Source organism: Natator depressus, chromosome 4 (assembly GCF_965152275.1).
Source record: "Natator depressus isolate rNatDep1 chromosome 4, rNatDep2.hap1, whole genome shotgun sequence".
Lineage (NCBI taxonomy): Eukaryota > Metazoa > Chordata > Testudines > Cheloniidae > Natator > Natator depressus.
Genome location: NC_134237.1, coordinates 125,050,357 through 125,066,682, shown reverse-complemented (window position 1 = coordinate 125,066,682; position 16,326 = coordinate 125,050,357). Strand labels below are relative to the sequence as shown.

The 16,326-nt window shown below is 42.8% G+C and overlaps 1 protein-coding gene across 5 annotated transcripts in view; it reads left to right on the top strand.

Annotated features, from left to right (window-relative positions):
* The window catches only part of UVSSA (UV stimulated scaffold protein A), a 94,553-nt gene that overhangs the window by 62,342 nt on the left and 15,885 nt on the right, over positions 1 to 16,326 (top strand). For all 5 annotated transcript variants that reach the window (XM_074951838.1, XM_074951840.1, XM_074951841.1 and 2 more), the window contains 2 exons: positions 7,575 to 7,758; positions 9,213 to 9,324. In XM_074951838.1, coding sequence (XP_074807939.1) covers positions 7,575 to 7,758; positions 9,213 to 9,324 — 296 coding nt within the window. The remainder of the gene's footprint in view (positions 1 to 7,574; positions 7,759 to 9,212; positions 9,325 to 16,326) is intronic.

Below are 16,326 nucleotides of genomic sequence, written 5' to 3'. Positions count from 1 at the left end.
GACCTGCACATAATGCCCTGCCCCTCATAAAGACCATCTCTGACACCATGAAAACTCTGTGGCAGACCCAAGGCTCGTTGCCCACTAGAGCTAAGTGCAATGAAAGACACTACTTTGTGCCGTCCAAGGGATATGAGCATTTATACACGCATTCCACACCTGACTCTCTTGTGGTTGATGCTGACAACCAACGCAAGCGTTAGGGCTTCCAGGGACCCTCCCCAAAAAATCAGGAGGTGAAAAGGCTTGACCTTTGTGGGAGAAAGATCTACTACGCTGGAGGCTTACAGCTCCGCATTTCAAATCAGCAGGCCATTGTCAGCAGGTACTGCTTCAACACATTTGGGGCAATGGCTAAATTTTTGGAGCTGTTGCCGCAGGACTCCCATGCTGAGTTTTTGGCTGTTGTGTAAGAACGGAAGTTCATTTCCAGGGCTTCGCTACAAGCTGCACTAGATTCAGCGGATGCAGCTACTCATGTCATGGCCATAGGCATAGCTTTGAAAAGGGGCTCCTGGCTCCAAGTCTCGGGCTTGCCATATGAGATCCAACAAACTATTCAGGACCTCCCCTTCGAGGGTTTGGCTCTATTTTCCAAAAAGACAGATAAAAGGCTGCATAGCCTGAAGGATTCGAGAGCCACTCTCAAATCGTTGGGCCTCCATACTCCCGCTACACAGCATAAACATTTTAGGCCGCAACCTCCTCTACATTTCTACTAGCCACAGAACCGTCAGGGCCGCTCATGGAGGAGGAACAGGAACGGCAGAAGGTGACCGCACCCATCCTCAGGCCAGGGCTCTGGCCAATATAAACAGGCCTTCTTTAAGGCGCAGTTGAGGATAGCACACTAGATCCCCAACTGGATCCACCCAACTGTCCCTTCTCATCCCTTTTTACCGTGCATAGTCCCGTATCACCTCAGACCGTTGGGTGCTCCACACGGTAGAGAGGGGATACTCCATTCAATTCTGTGCCCTCCTGCCCTTCCACCATCCTTCCCCATCCCTCCTCATGAGCAGCTCCTTATCCACGAGGTGCAGTCGCTCCTATCTCTAGGGGCAGTGGAGGAGGTTCCTCAGGAGCACAGGGGCAAGGGCTTTTACTTCCAGTATTTCCTTATACTGAAAGCCAAAGGTGGCCTGAGGTCCATCTTGGACCTGCGAGAACTCAACAAGTTCATGAAGAAACTCAAGTTCCGCATGGTCTCTTTGGCCTCAATCATCCCATCACTGGATCCAGCAGACTGGTATGCTGCCCTCAACTTGAAGGACGCGTATTTCGATATCACAGTCACTCAGCTCCCCATGAAGTACCTAAGGTTTGTGGTGAACTACCATCTTACAGTCCTTCCTTTTGGCCTGTCAGCAGCACCTCAAGTCTTCACCAAGTGCATGGCAGTCGTCGTCGCCACGTTCTTGTGCAGGCACCAGGTACAGGTGTTTCCGTACCTTGACAACTGGTTGATCAAGGGCTGCTCCAGGACCCAAGTGAAAGCACAGGTCAGATTTATCAGAGCCACCTTCGACAACCAAGGTTTCCTTCTAAACGAAGCAAAATCGACTCTCTCCCCCATCCAGAGGATAGAGTTTATAGGGGCAGTACTGGACTTGACCCAAGCCAGGGCATACCTGCCAGAAGCAAGGTTTCAGGCCCTGACAAATATCATTCGAGGCATAAGACAGTTTCCCACCACCACAGCAAGAAACTGCCTAAAGCTTCTCGGACATATGACTGCCTGTACCTACATTGTTCAGCATGCCAGACTCAGGCTTTGACCTCTTCAGTTGTGGCTCGCATCAGTGTATATTGCCCAGCCCGGGACAGCTTGGACAGGTGCGTGACCCTGCTGTGCTCGGTCCTCAACTCCCTCATCTGGTGGCTCGACCCTCAGGAGGTGTGCTCAGGGGTCCCCTTTACCAGTCTGCATCCGTGTCTCTCGCTTGTGATGGACGCATCAGACTTAGGCTGGGGAGCTCATCTGGTAGACAGCAGGACCCAAGGTCTCTGGTCTCAGGCCGACCTGGCTCTCTACATCAACATCAGAGAGCTGAGAGAGGTGTGCCTAGCATGCCAGACCTTCCATGCACGCTTAACGGGACATTGTGCATCAGTTATGATGGACAATACAATAGCAATGTTCTGTATCAACAAACGAGGGGGTTGGGGGTTCCACGCTTCTTCGAGTGCTTGTTCAAGAGGACCACGTCGCTGCTCTGCAGATTTCCTGAGTGGGAACCTGAGCCAGGAAAGCTGTTGACAAAGCTTGCGCCTCAGGAAATCTGCAGAGCAGCGATATGGTCCTCCAGACATACTTTTGCCACGCACTATGCGATCACCCAGCAGGTCAGAGACGATGCGGCCTTTGGACGAGCAGTGCTCCAATCAGTGGAAGACTCCGACCCCACCACCTGAATGGAATTGACATGAACAAGCACTCGAAGAAGAAAAAACAGTTATGCATCTTCTCGTAACTGTTGTTCTTCGAGATGTGTTGTTCATGTCCATTCCAATACCCACCCTTCTACCCCTCTGTCGGAGTAGCTGGCAAGAAGGAACTGAGTGGGGTTGGGTCAGCAGGGCCCTATATTGAGCACCATGAAGGCACAGCTCCAGGGGGCGCCCAGGCCGATCCAGCAGATGCTGCTAGGGTAAAAATCTTCTGGCCACCGTGCACATGCGCACGCGCACACCTCATTGGAATGGACATGAACAACACATCTCGAAGAACAACAGTTATGAGAAGGTGAGTAGCCATTTTTTCTTCCAGGTGGTCCATGCAGCTGCTTTCATTCCAGTGGTGATCCCCACCGCCTTAGAAAATTTCACTAGTCACATGCATCCATTTTCAAGCAGAGTTTCCTTTAGATTCCTCTGCTTGCTTGGGTTGTTGCACAGGAAATGAAGGCTGCAATCCAACAAAAGCACTTAAGTAAATGTGTGCTAAATTTCATGCATATGAGTAATCCCAGTGAAGTCAGTGGGTCTATTCACATGCTTAAATGCTTTGTTAGACTGAGCCTTAGTTCTTATAATAAGTTTAGTTGTTTGTCATATAAATCTAACTATGATCAAACTTGCTGGCAACATCAAAATTGGAAGGGTAGCAAAAACACAGGCAGACAGAACCAAAACTGCCAAGTAACCTTGAGAAGTGGGGGCAGAAGGGGCTGCAGGCAGTGAGGAGAGATTTGCTATTAATAATTTTAAAGTTGAGGTCTCTTTTAAAAAAAAAAAAAAAAGAAAGAGGAAGTAAAGAGCACAGCTACAAAATAGGATGGGAGTGGACATAGCCAAGTGGCTGCCCCCTTTGCACTGAGGTGAGTTTATTTTCATCTTGTCTCTTTAACATTCTCCTAATATTAGTTATTCATGTAACCAAGCATTTGCAGAGATGATGTGTACCAGGTGGTCCATTAAAGGACTTCTATCCTACAAAGTTATACACCCCCCCCCCCCCAAAAAAAAAAAGGAAATCCACCACCTTTGTGTACTGCATAGGGAACATGCACCTAAACAAAATAACTCTAGTTTTCAACATTGCTTTGTTCTTTTCTCACTTGCCTGCAAATATAGTTGTGAAAGAGTTGTGGGGGTGGGGAGAAATGGTTTATAAGGGCATAGTAAATGGAAGTGCTTATGGCTATGTAGACATCAGTCCATTTAAGCTCAACTCCCTAAAACATACCAGGCATCTTAAGGAAAGCTACAAAGAGGAAGACAACAGTTTTTTATTACATTGAAAAATACTGGATACAGATTTTTTTTTGGAGGGATCATGTTAAAATATCAAATGAGGCTGTGTCACACAGGGAAAGTTGGCCTGTATGCGTATCATGAGTACCTCTTCACTTTAGCATGAATATAAATATTTGATAATTTTAGAAAAAAAATCAGACCACCAGGGGGCATTAGAATTTTACTGCAAGTTTATGTAAGGCTACTTTGTGTGTAGCAATCTAAAATATTAGTATACTTTTTTTAGGGATCCTATGACTTCATTGTGGCTTTATAAAACTGTTGATATAGAGCTTGAAGTCAGTCCTATTTTAGGGAATTAAGAAAAAAAATCAAGCACAGCAGAATGAATCAGACTTACTGTATTTTATTATCCATCACTTTACAATCCCACCACATCATTTGTAAAGCTAAAAAATACTTCATTTTTCAAGAGTTTCACTAAAATATTTATATATTGTAAAGGGTCTTTTCTTGGAATGTTTTTTTTTAACAGTGAGAATATAAAGACATTTTTGTCATCGTAAATTACGAGATGCATAGACTCATAGAAGATTAGAGTTGGAAGAGACCTCAGAAGGTCATCTAGACAACCCCAACTAAATCATCCCAGCCAGGGTTTTGTCAAGCTGGGCCTTAAAAACTTATAAGGATGGAGATTCCACCACTTCCCTAGGTAACCCATTCCAGTGCTTCACCAGCCTCCTAGTGAAATAGTTTTTCCTAATATCCAACCTAGACCTCCCTCACTGCAACTTGAGACCATTGCTCCTTGTTCTGTCATCTTCTATCACTGAGAACAGCCTAGCTCCATCCTCTTTGGAACCCCACTTCAGGTAGTTGAAGGCTGCTGTCAAATCCCCCCTCACTCTTCTCTTCTGCAGACTAAATAAGCCCAGTTCCCTCAGCCTCTCCTTGTAAGTCATGTTCCCCAGCCCCCTAATTATTTCTGTTTCCCTCCACTGGACTTTCTCTAATTTGTCCACATCCTTTCTGTAGTGTGCGGCCCAAACTGGATGCAATACTCCAGATGTGGCCTCACCAGTGCTGAATAGAAGGGAATAATCAGTTCCCTCGATCTGCTGGCAGTGCTCATACTAATGCAGCCCAATATGCCATTAACCTTCTTGGCAACAAGGGCACACTGTTAACTCATATTCAGCTTCTCGTCCACTGTAATCCCCAGGTCCTTTTCTGCAGATCTGCTGCTTAGCCCGTCGGTCCCCAGCCTGTAAGCGGTGCATGGTATTCTTCCATCCTAAGTGCAGGACTCTACACTTGTCCTTGTTGAACCTCATCAGATTTCTTCTGGCTCAATCCTCCAATTTGTCTAGGTCACCCTGGACCCTATCCCTAGCCTCCAGCGTATCTAGCTTTCCCACCAGTTTAGTGTTGTCCGACAACTTGCTGAGGGTGCAATCCATCCCATCATCCAGATCATTAATGAAGATGTTGAAGAAAACCAACCCCTGTGGCCCTCTGCTTGGTACCGGCTGCCAACTAGACATCTAGCTGTTGATCACTACCCATTGAGCCAGACGATCTAGCCAGCTTTTTATCCACCTTTTAGTCCATTCATCCAATCCATACTTCTTTAACTTGCTGGCAAGAATACCGTGGGAGACCGTATCAAAAGCTTTGCTAAAGTCAAGATATATCACATCCACTGCTTTCCCCATATCCACAGAGCCAGTTTTCTCATTGTGCAAGGCAATCAGGTTGGTCAGGTGTGACTTGCCCTTGGTGAATCCATGTTGACTGTTCCTGATCACCTTCCTCTCCTCCAAGTCTTACTACAGTGAATGTTGAAGCTAGTCTTGCATTATAAAACCGATTTGGATTCATCCCCTAATATTGCCACGATTAAACTAATCCAGTTGTTATATGCCAGGATAGAATGTTTCTGAAACATATGAGGCAACTTTTAGGAGGAATTTGTAAGATGGGAAGATTTAAAAATTAGGTTTCACTACAACTCTAAAATAGTTTTTAGCCTAGAAACACTGAGCCTAATTCTAATCTCACTTACACTAGTGTAAATAGGGAGTAACTCCACTTTAACCAGCGAAGTTGAAAGCAGGTGTGAGATCAACTTCAAGTCCTCCAAATTTGTTCTAATGTTTGTTAGGGAGGACTCATTTGGGCCCCAATTCAAAAAACACTTAAGCACATTGACTTCAGTGGGACTTAAGGACATGCATAAGTGTCTTTCTGAATTGAGACCTTAGTTGTTAATAAAAGTGTTGTCATCATATATTAGGCTATATGGAGTCTACAAAGTGCAGAGCTTCATTGCTGGGGAGTGACAGACAGGGAACCACATGAGTGGGAGGCATAGGATGGAGGGAGACCGATCCATCCAGAGGCCAGTTATGGGAGTGCTTGGGAAGGAAAGAACCATTTGGAGGTGACTACAAGTGCACAAATATAGTGGATGTAAAATGTCCTTGGCTGCCCAATGTGTACATAAAGTCCTTATCAAGACCTCCTTCATTCAAATATTTCCATCTTGTATGCAAGGTGTGATGGATGTGGGAGTTGGGAGCAGAGTGAGGGTTCTTTGGGATCACTGAACTGCATATTTCTGTCTTTTTAAGACATTTCCTTAACACTCTTTTTCCAGACTTTCTAATATTTTTTTGTTTTTTGAGAATACTAGATCATTCAACGGGTAGGTCCTTCCCTCTTCTTAAGTAATAGATGTTTACTGCCTTTGCTCCAGGGTAATAAAGGGTTTTTTGGGGGGGGGGGGGGCGGGGGGGGGACACAGGTTGTTGGAGTTTTTTGTACCAGGAAATGGTTCTGCTTTTCATAAAATGACTATTTTTCATGAGATCTCTCCAGTTTTAAAATAAGTTTTCAGTATATTGCTTTTAATTTCCTGAAGAAACTTCCTGTAAATACTTGTGAGCTGATAGCAGTGTCAAAAAGAAGAGTTAGCTATTGAACCTAGAAGAAAAATTGCTACAAGGTTCAGTTGAGTGTTGGCTCCATTCCCTAGTCTACAGTATACTGCAGTCTATCGTCACTCCAGCCCCTGCTCCTTTGCTGCTGTTAAAGAGCAAAACAGACAGGCATAAGAGCATACACTGAACAGTAGCTTAACTGTTCATCTTATTTTATTTTACCTCATCTGCTACACAGTAAGGTTATCAAGATAAGGATAGTGTTGACTATGGAATTATTTATTTTAAGCAGTTTTTGGCCCACTTTGATTTCTAAAGCCAAGTCACAACTGAAATTACAACGGCGGGCAGAGGCGGATTAGGGGTTTGTGGGGCCCTGGGCCAGAGCAAGTGGGGGGCCCCTCCCCGCCCCTTCTGCCTGCAGTCCCCCTTCCCCCCCCCGTGCTCCTGACGGGGAGTGGGGTCAGGGTGCGGGGGCACCCCAGTTGGCTGGGGCCCCTGGGTGTGGGCCCCGTTGGCCTAGTGGCTAATCCACTGGCTGTTAGGTGATAATATTAAATGGGAAATTGGGGAAGACAAGTTGTTTGGAAATGAAGGACACCAATCAGTCAAGCTTCCACAAGATTTTAAGAATGTCTACACAATATAGCAGTTATCACCAGTTGTAGAGCCCTAGATTATTACAATTCATTAATATATCTCTGTGTTCAAGGAGGGAAAATTTTAACAGCCTACCAGCTTGTAAGAAGCTTATTTTTTTTCCTGAGAGAAATTGTTGGTAAAGACTAATATGCATGTGTTTTTTAAGTGCTCTTCTGCCTACTGAGCCCAATTCTTACCCAGCTGATTCCCCTGGGGTTGTATAGGTTCACAGTAAGTACAGAATTTCGTTTATGGGCGAAAAGGTATATCTGTATTCTTTTTTTCCAGATTTTCTTCTCAACATCGATTTTGGGCACCCAATGAAATGGAGGAAGAGGTGGAAAACAAAGAAATAGCCGAAATGTTGAAAAGTAGATTTATAACTTTTTGTGGCAAGTTTGAACCGGTGAAACATAAATGTCGAGCACCGATGCCTGACGGGAGACTATGTGAAAGACAGGATAGGGTTAAGGTGCGCACTTAATATCATAATTTCCAGAATATGCCATACATAGAAAGGTCTCATCAAAATATTTGTTCAGAGTTTACATCTCATTGCAAAAAAGGCTAAAGTGAGTGAAAATTTATGTTCAAAGAAATCTTCACTTGGTTAGCTCAGCCAGGCATCTTGGTCTTGCATGTGGGAAGAACGTCTTTCTAAGAGAAAATGGTAAATGATGTTTTGAAATGAGCTTTTAAATATATTTGGCATTGCTGCATCTGCTTGTGTCTACAATGTTGCTACAATATGACTTCATTTATGATGAATATCTCTGGGTCCAATGTCATAAATCACAAACAAGTGTCTACTTTAGCAATTGAGGAAGTATTTTTATTTACGGGGCGCCTAGTTTAAAAATCAAATATTGAATACAAGATTTCCTTATCTTTGTTACAAATAAACACCTTACATTATATTAAAAAATGGAAATTGGGTTTTAAAACTCTTACTTTTCACACTTTTCTGCTGTTTGCTTGCTGTTTTACATTTCTGTCCATTTAGATAATGAAAATAGACTGATTTCAGTTTTTTGGTGGTAATTTCTACTCCGTTATAGTTGCAGGGTTTCATTTAAAAATGTTTTATTTGAGTTTCAAAACATTGCAGGGAATATTTGTTTAATAGGAATGTATGATGAATGTTTGTGGTATGGAAAAGTTTAGCAACTGGAATTTTAAAAGAATTACAGAGCTATTTCTGTTGCACTTAATTAGGTATTTATATCATGCTCATTACTGTTGTGTCTGAGCATCTGACAAGGAAATAGAGCCCAGTAGTTGTTTGGTGTGTGGTTCTTCCGTCTCCTCATTCAGTGCAGAAGTGTGTTTGACATTAATGGCTTTTTCAAAACATTATAATCCTTATTGTTGAGGGGACAGCAAAGAGATGGGCTTTTATGAGAGATTAGGTGTTTTATAAAAGCATAATTTTACAAAACTTACTTTACTGGACAAATTTGAACAATGTTTCCTTAATATTAAACATTTTGCTTGACTATTACAGTTCTTACTGAGTTCACCATTATTAAAGGGTGTGAATGGGTTGAAATACTTAAAATGGAATTCCTGCATGTTAAGGGATTTAGCTTTAAAAATACAAATGTAGAATTAAAACCCTGGTTCCAGAGATAGCAGGGCAGCATTCTGTCTGTTAAATGGCCTGTTGTTTATTGCAGTTATACTCAGAGTTCATTTCATTAAGGGCTCAATCCTGTAAGGCTGTGTGTGCCTTTAACTCCCACTGAAGTCTGTTTATAGTTTCAGTGGCAATTTAGGGCTCTCAGCACCTCATAAGAGGTGCTCATAATCCGGTCCCATATCCCAGTACAAAGTGTATCATTTAATTCCAAGAATTGACTACTAGCAACATGAGATTACATGGAAATGTTTAGTCTCCAACTCAAGTGTCATTTTTTCTTCCCTCAGTGCCCTTTCCATGGGAAGATAATCCCTCGGGATGAATCTGGGAATCCTGTTAATCCAGAGGACAAAATGAGAGAAGAAAAGAAGAAGTTTGAGAAGCAGGCAGAACAGCCAGGTTTGTGTGGGAGATTAATTGGAAAGGTGTCATAAAGTGTTCGAAGGAGCTGAGAGGTTCACTCTGAACATAAGCATAGATATTGAGGGTGCTTTTTTACTATATCCATTCACTGAAGTAATCTTGCTTTGTAGTCATAACTTGATACTGTAACAGACAAGGATTTGGAAGAAAACTATGCAATATTAAGATAGATCAACAGACATTACTGTGATATGATCAATGTGACCATAATTCACTGAACAACAAAACTGTTATCAGGCCATCATGTTAGCTGAGTACTGCTGAGTTGGTGCTAGAAAATCAGGTTAAAGGTAAGGTTTTGGCTGCCACAGTTCTTTGGGTTACAGAAATATTGGCCTGAGACTGTCGAAAGCAACTGATTTTTGGCTGCCCAACTTGAAACAGAAAGTGCTGAACACCTGCCGCCTGAAAATCAGGTCCCTGGAGGGTGTCACAAATTGGACGCCCAAAAATAACTAATTACTTCTTCCTCAAGTTGTGTCCGTATGGGTGCTCCACAGTAGGTGTTGTTGCGTCCCTGTGCTGCTGATCAAAGAACTTTGGTAGCAGTGCCAGTTCGGCTCGCACATGAGCTGTCCCCCTCCTTGTGCTCTGCCACAAGGCTAGCCATCTTTGCGTGGGCAAACCTTCCTCAGTTTCTTCTGAACCACCCATGGCCAGAGACAGAACTTTTAGCTGTCCGTTTATCAGATTGTTAATTCTCTAAATACTTGTTCATCATTCATTTTAGTTTCTTTTCTGACTATTACTTAGTTTGCTTTGAGTTTCTTTCCTTTTGTTCCTTTAACATTTTTTTTAAAAGAATGTTTTTAATTTTAATTTCAATCTTTATTCACCTCTTCCTCTTTCCCTTGTCCGTGGACCATCACAGGACAGGGTATGCCTGGTTCACCAGGCTTTGAGAGGTGTCACAACTGCAAAGAGGCCATCCTGGTGATGGACAGACATTTGCATTGTGTCCATTGCCTCCTGGAGAACCACATTCCCCAGAAGTGTGGTTTATGCTACAGTTGAAACCGTGGTCCCAAAAGGACAGAGAGCTGAGGCTTAAACACCTTCTAATGGAAGCAGCTCTCCAACCACTTTCAGACCCGCATCAAGATTCACCACAGCCCTCTTTTTCCAAGTGAAGTAAGCCTAAGAAGGCAACAATCAGCTATTCACACAAGGCTTCTAAAAAGAGAGTCCTCAGAGCCAACCCCAAACCAGACAAAAAGATCACCAACTTGTTCAATATCATTGGTACTGGTGGCACTGAAGCCGTCCCAATGAGCACGTTGGACTGCCTAAGGACCTGATGGCCACAGGCAATGCAACATGGGCTAGACAAAGACCTTGCCTTGGGGAAGACTCCATCAGTGCAAACGATGACGTTGGTACTGTCAACATACGCCAAACACCGTTGGATCGTTTAACCAAACCACATCACCAACTCCATCAGTACAGTTGTCCTGGCACTAACAACCACCACCAGTACCAATGGCACCACAAGACTTCAGATACTCGAGAGACCTCACAGTGTCTCACGTACCTAAGTCTCCTCTACTCAGTATCGGGGCCCCGGTACCAAGTTTGGCTTGAGCTCCAGATTCCCCTTTGGCATCAGGCTGGTCAGCCCCAGTCTCCAGTGTGGAGTCAGATAATGAGCAGGAGGTAGTCTTCCATCGCTCCTTTCATTACCTTATTGTGCCCATTACCAATCTGGACCTCCTTCGCTATACTGTCCATCTGACCCTCAGCCTCCCTCATATGGTCAAGCATGTTACCAACCACTGGGACCCTTCCCACCATATCAATGGCCTTACTGGGATCTGTGGAAGGCATATAGACATCATGCCTCCCGAAATTCTAGTATGGCCCACCAAGAACCTATGAGGCACCCTCTCTCTGCCTCTGTATCCAGAACCTCCTGAACAGATGACGGAGGAAAAGGAGGTCAACACTGAGGAAGAGGTTACGCCTCAGACTAACATCTCATCTTCCACACCAGATGAGGCAGTGATGTCCCCTCCACCATCATTAGCGGATAACTTTAAACTTTTTCAAGACCTAGCTCAGAGGGTGGCAGACACACTGCAGTTACCACTACAGGAGGTTACAAAATCACACCATAAATTGCTGGACATTCTGCACTCCTCTTCCTCATCAAGAGTAGCTCTTCCCATCAACAAGGCTCTCTTGGACCCAGCCAAAACTATATGGCAGACACCTGCATCGGCCCAGCCAACCTGTAAGCAGGCCGATAAGAAATATTATGTACCAGTGAAGGACACAGAATTTCTTTTCTCCTGTCTACCCCCTAATTCGATCATTGAGGATGTGGTAAACTCCAGAGGTCAACAACATGAGAAATTCACTCCTATAGTAGGGTTTGGAAACACCTTGACCTATTTGGGAGAAAAGCTTGTTTTTCCACCATGCTTCAATTCCACATCACAAATTACCAGGCCTTAATGGCAAAATATGACTGTCAACTACTCAAAACTCAATTCCTTTATTGAACAGCTTCCAGAATCTCTCTGAGATCAATTTAGAGCCATCTTCAACAAAGGAGAACTGGTAGCCAAGACGACACTTTAATCAGTGCTCGACACAGCTGATACGGCGGTATGTTCCATCTCCACCGCCATTGTTAAAACCTATCGGGCTTCCCCACGGAAGTGCAGACAGCCCTGGAGGACTTTCCCTTGCCGCTTAAATTGATGCAACGTATGTGGAAAAAGACGCCCCCGCGAGCAGCACAAGTTACATCGACTTAAGCGCTGTCCGCACCGGCGCTATTGGCGGGAGACACGCTCCTGCCAACATAGCTTCTTCCTCTCGCGGAGGTGGAGTAATTATGCCGACGGGAGAGCGCACTCCCCTCAGCATCGCACATCTTCACCAGACACGCAGTAGCGGTGCCGCTGCACATATATATACACACACGATATAGTGCTGTCATGTAGACTTGCCCTCAGAAGTTAAGAAATTCCAGAATTAAAGTTATCCATAGAACCCTAACTCGGCCCTCGTACGCATATGAATCATGAGTCTTTTATTACATGATTACATACTTTTTTCCTCCAGGATCCCTGCATCATTTAGTGCACACAATGGACAGTGAATGAGGCAGAAAGTTGTAAGAGGGCTGAGGCTGTTCTCTTGTGTTTAAGGCACTGGGCTGTTACCTAAGAGAGAAGGATCCTATTTCTGTCTCCTTCACTGAAGTCCTATTTGGTGTATATGAAAGCTACACGTGCAATGGGGCTGAAATATTGTTGCAAGGGCAACTTTAGTTCTGGTATTTCATTGAGTGCTTGACTTTGCAACCATAATATTCTTTTAATGTAGTTTTTTGTATGAAATACATAACTAAATAAATTCATTTTATTTTATTATTGTGTGGTGCCTACTCTAAAAAAATATTTCTTCCTCTTCTTACTCTGTATGTGATATTTGTTCATTTCTTATAGCTAGTAGCACTCATGATGGACTAGACACTTTCTGTACAGATATGGTGCCACCCTCTTGAGGAGCTCACATTTTAAATACAGTGACACCATTTTCCCGGAAAATGTTTGATGGCAGCTGTTCCTATATTTCTGACTAAAGCCAGCTGACATTTCAACTGGAAGCAATACTGATCTGTAGCAGGTGCTACATCCATGTATGTACTGTGGTGGTGAGGCGATGATATCACTATAGCATCTATGCCACCGTGGTATCATGAATACTGGTTCTGTGTTTTCATTGCTTTAGTGCAGGAATTTGGTATTTTCGTCCTGACTTCACATTTTTATTTACCCTCCCCAGGAGGAGAGTTTGCAAGGAATTAACCTCTAGTATAGTTATGCTTCTGTTTCTGCTTAGTATTACCAGAAATAGCACTTCTGAAACTGGAAAAGATTGTGTGCCTTGTCCATGTGTATTCCTGATATGTTGGCATCTTATTTGAAGCTAGTCTGGAATCCAGTGATTCCTTGATTGTTCGACATTATTAGTTCAGCCACTAGCCTCTCCTGGAAATCTCTTTTCAAAACACAGTAGTTGGCCATCATGACCTATTATCCAAAAATTGCTAACTAGCATAAAGGTGCATTTAAGTATAAACCAATAGCCCAGATTTGTGTATAGCAAGAGTGTGGGGTTTTTTTGTTTTGTTTTTTTTAAAGTTGTGACTTTTCTTATTTTAATTCTGGCAAAATCTACAGACAGAGAAAGGGAGTTATGTCAGTAGCTACTCTCGAGAGGCTAGTTTCAGACTAGAAACAGAACCTAACGCCAGGCCTACACTCAAAAGTTAAATCTCCCCAGCTACGTTGCTCAGGGGTGTTGAAAAATTCACACTCCTGAGTGACATAATTAAGCCAACCTAACCCTGATGTAGACGGTGGTAGATCGACAGAAGAATTGTTCTGTCAACCTAGCTCTACTGCCTCTTGGGGAGGTGGATTAACTATGCCAGTGGGAGAACCCCTCTTATCGGCCCAGGTGGTGTCTATGCCAAAGTGCTACAGTGGCGCAGCTGTAGCTTTTCAAGTGTAGACAAGCCCTAATGCTCTGGTGTAAAAAAATCACTCAAACTGAAAACTATTGATTTTTTTTTCTGTGAAATTGACATTCCTCTAGGCTAGACATAATACTTATTTTTATTACTGTGTCAGTGTGGTGCTGTTGGTAACACGCTCACCTCTGGCCCAGAAAGATGTGTGCTTTAGTCCCACACCAGTTTTGACATTACTTTGCTGCCCTACTGACTGCCGTTTTTAAGCTGAAATGTCAAACTGAGCTCCCTTCTGCACACCATTCTCTGCCTGTCTAGTGGGAAGCTAAAGAAACTATGGCATTTGGTTTCCTGGCCAAAACTTCCATTCATTTAATTCTAAAGAAAGTTTCTAATGTCTGTGTATTAACTATTATTGAGCATATTTGCTTGTTGGTCTTAGTATTTGGTTCATTCATTTTTTTCCATAGCTAATCTCTTTCAAATTAAGATATGATGTATTGTTTTAACCGGTGTTTAAAAAAGTCATGTCTTTCCTGCAAGTGACTTGTAACAGCATTACCAAGCAGGTCAGTGAAGTTGTGAGGCTTGTGCATATGTTCACAACACGAGGTAGTGTAGAGACTAGAATAACCCACCTGATACTGCACATACTTTGTTCTTACAGTTGGCACTGTGATTCCACACATTAGTGACCACACACTGGAAAATGAGGATCAATCATGGTAAAGAGTATAGTTCGTTCACTGCGCAAAGACGCTGAGAGTGTTGGGTGTTTTGGTTACGTACAACAACACTTTGTGGGGGAGAGAGGAATAGCCTGCACCAATTCCATCTTCTCCAGTAACCCTGTCCATTTCCTAACTAGACTTGTAATGCTGAAAGAACAGAGTATTTAAACAATGAGTGGCAGGTTTGTAAGGATGACAGTAAATAAGATGTTACTTTTGGGGGGCCAAGGAAAGGTGCCTTTACTGTTCTAAAGTAATAAACACTTCCATTCCATTGCCAAATTAAACTGTTTTTATTTTACTCTTAAGTACAAAATTGGTCCTTTTTCTAGTAATTTCTAATAGATGCCAGATTGTAAAGAATTGCTGAGGGAGCTAATCTGGTTCCTTTTATTTAAATGTATATAGATCTGATTAATGTTTGCTGCTTCTGATTTCGAGGCATGAATTTGTAATGGGTACTTCCAAGAAGTCTCTACTTATCACAACTTTTAGGCTAGCGCTGATCACTGGTTTTCTGTGTGCTTCACTCTACTGGAAGGTAGATTAATTTTTATCCCCATGTGACTGAATGGAAAAACAATTATGAAAAAGTAATATAGTTCATATGATGATGACCAGTGTGTGTGTTGGCAGTACGGTCACTACTGAGATCTTTAATAATGTTCAAGCCTCACTTTTTTAAATTAATACTTCGATTAAAATATTACATTCTAGCCATATGTTAGCAAAACGGTGCTTTAAGCTCTTTGGCCTTGAAACAATGAATCATGAGGGATTACACTGACCCCCTAATCTGCAGTGTTCATCCTTTTCCAATAGTTCGCACACAGGAGCAAATTAAGTGCCTATTTTTTGTGTCAACCCTGAAGAGTATCTGGTTTTTCAGCCCTTAGTGACTTGTTAACAAACAGGTATCAGGACAAGCTGGTGAAGGCAGGCCGCTGGCCAGTCAGATGTGAAATAGCATCTCTTTACTAACTACAGTATTGATTCCCGCCTACCCTTGCAAACTGTGTAATTTTCTTTTCCCTGCTGCTAAACTCAGTAACAATGTATGAAGAGCTTTAGGGGCCCATCAATGCTCAAAAAGGCTGCTCTTCCCTGGCATTCTATTGATTTTTCTCAAAGGCTTTTAAATTGCTCCTTCATTTTACTCAAATGCTCATTTCATCTCTACTGGATGCCGGCATTTTTTCGTTGTGTTTAAACAATTGCTCCATTCACTGGGTTCCTAAACTGTGACGCCTTCTTATTACTGGGAGATAAACTGTTTAGACAGTTTTCCTTAATCTTGGATTAATCGTTCCTGTATCTGAATTGTGCTGCTCTGTATTCCTTCACTTCAAAAAATAAACTCTGTGAAGTCTTCTGATCTATCAACTGTGTGGATTCTATTTTCTCCCTCTATACTTCCCTTTCTCAGTTCGTACCCAGCTCTGCTTTCTTCATCCTTTTTGTTTGTGTATAATTTTAATCTCGCTCTTTTTTTGTGTGCATAAAATTGATAGGTTAGATCTATCCTTTCCCTGCATAGATGTGTTAATACTCCTGAGCCGTATCGTTTTAATGCTGCTAAGGATAATATGTTGCCTCTGACCTACCTGAAACAGCATAACCTATATTTTTGTCATCGTCCATGACCACTTTAGGTATACAAATGAAATTATAGGCTTCTTTATGAATAATATGTAGCGCCTTTGATTTTTTTCAAAGCTCTGTACAAATGTTAAGTAAACCTAATGTCACCCTTGTGCTATT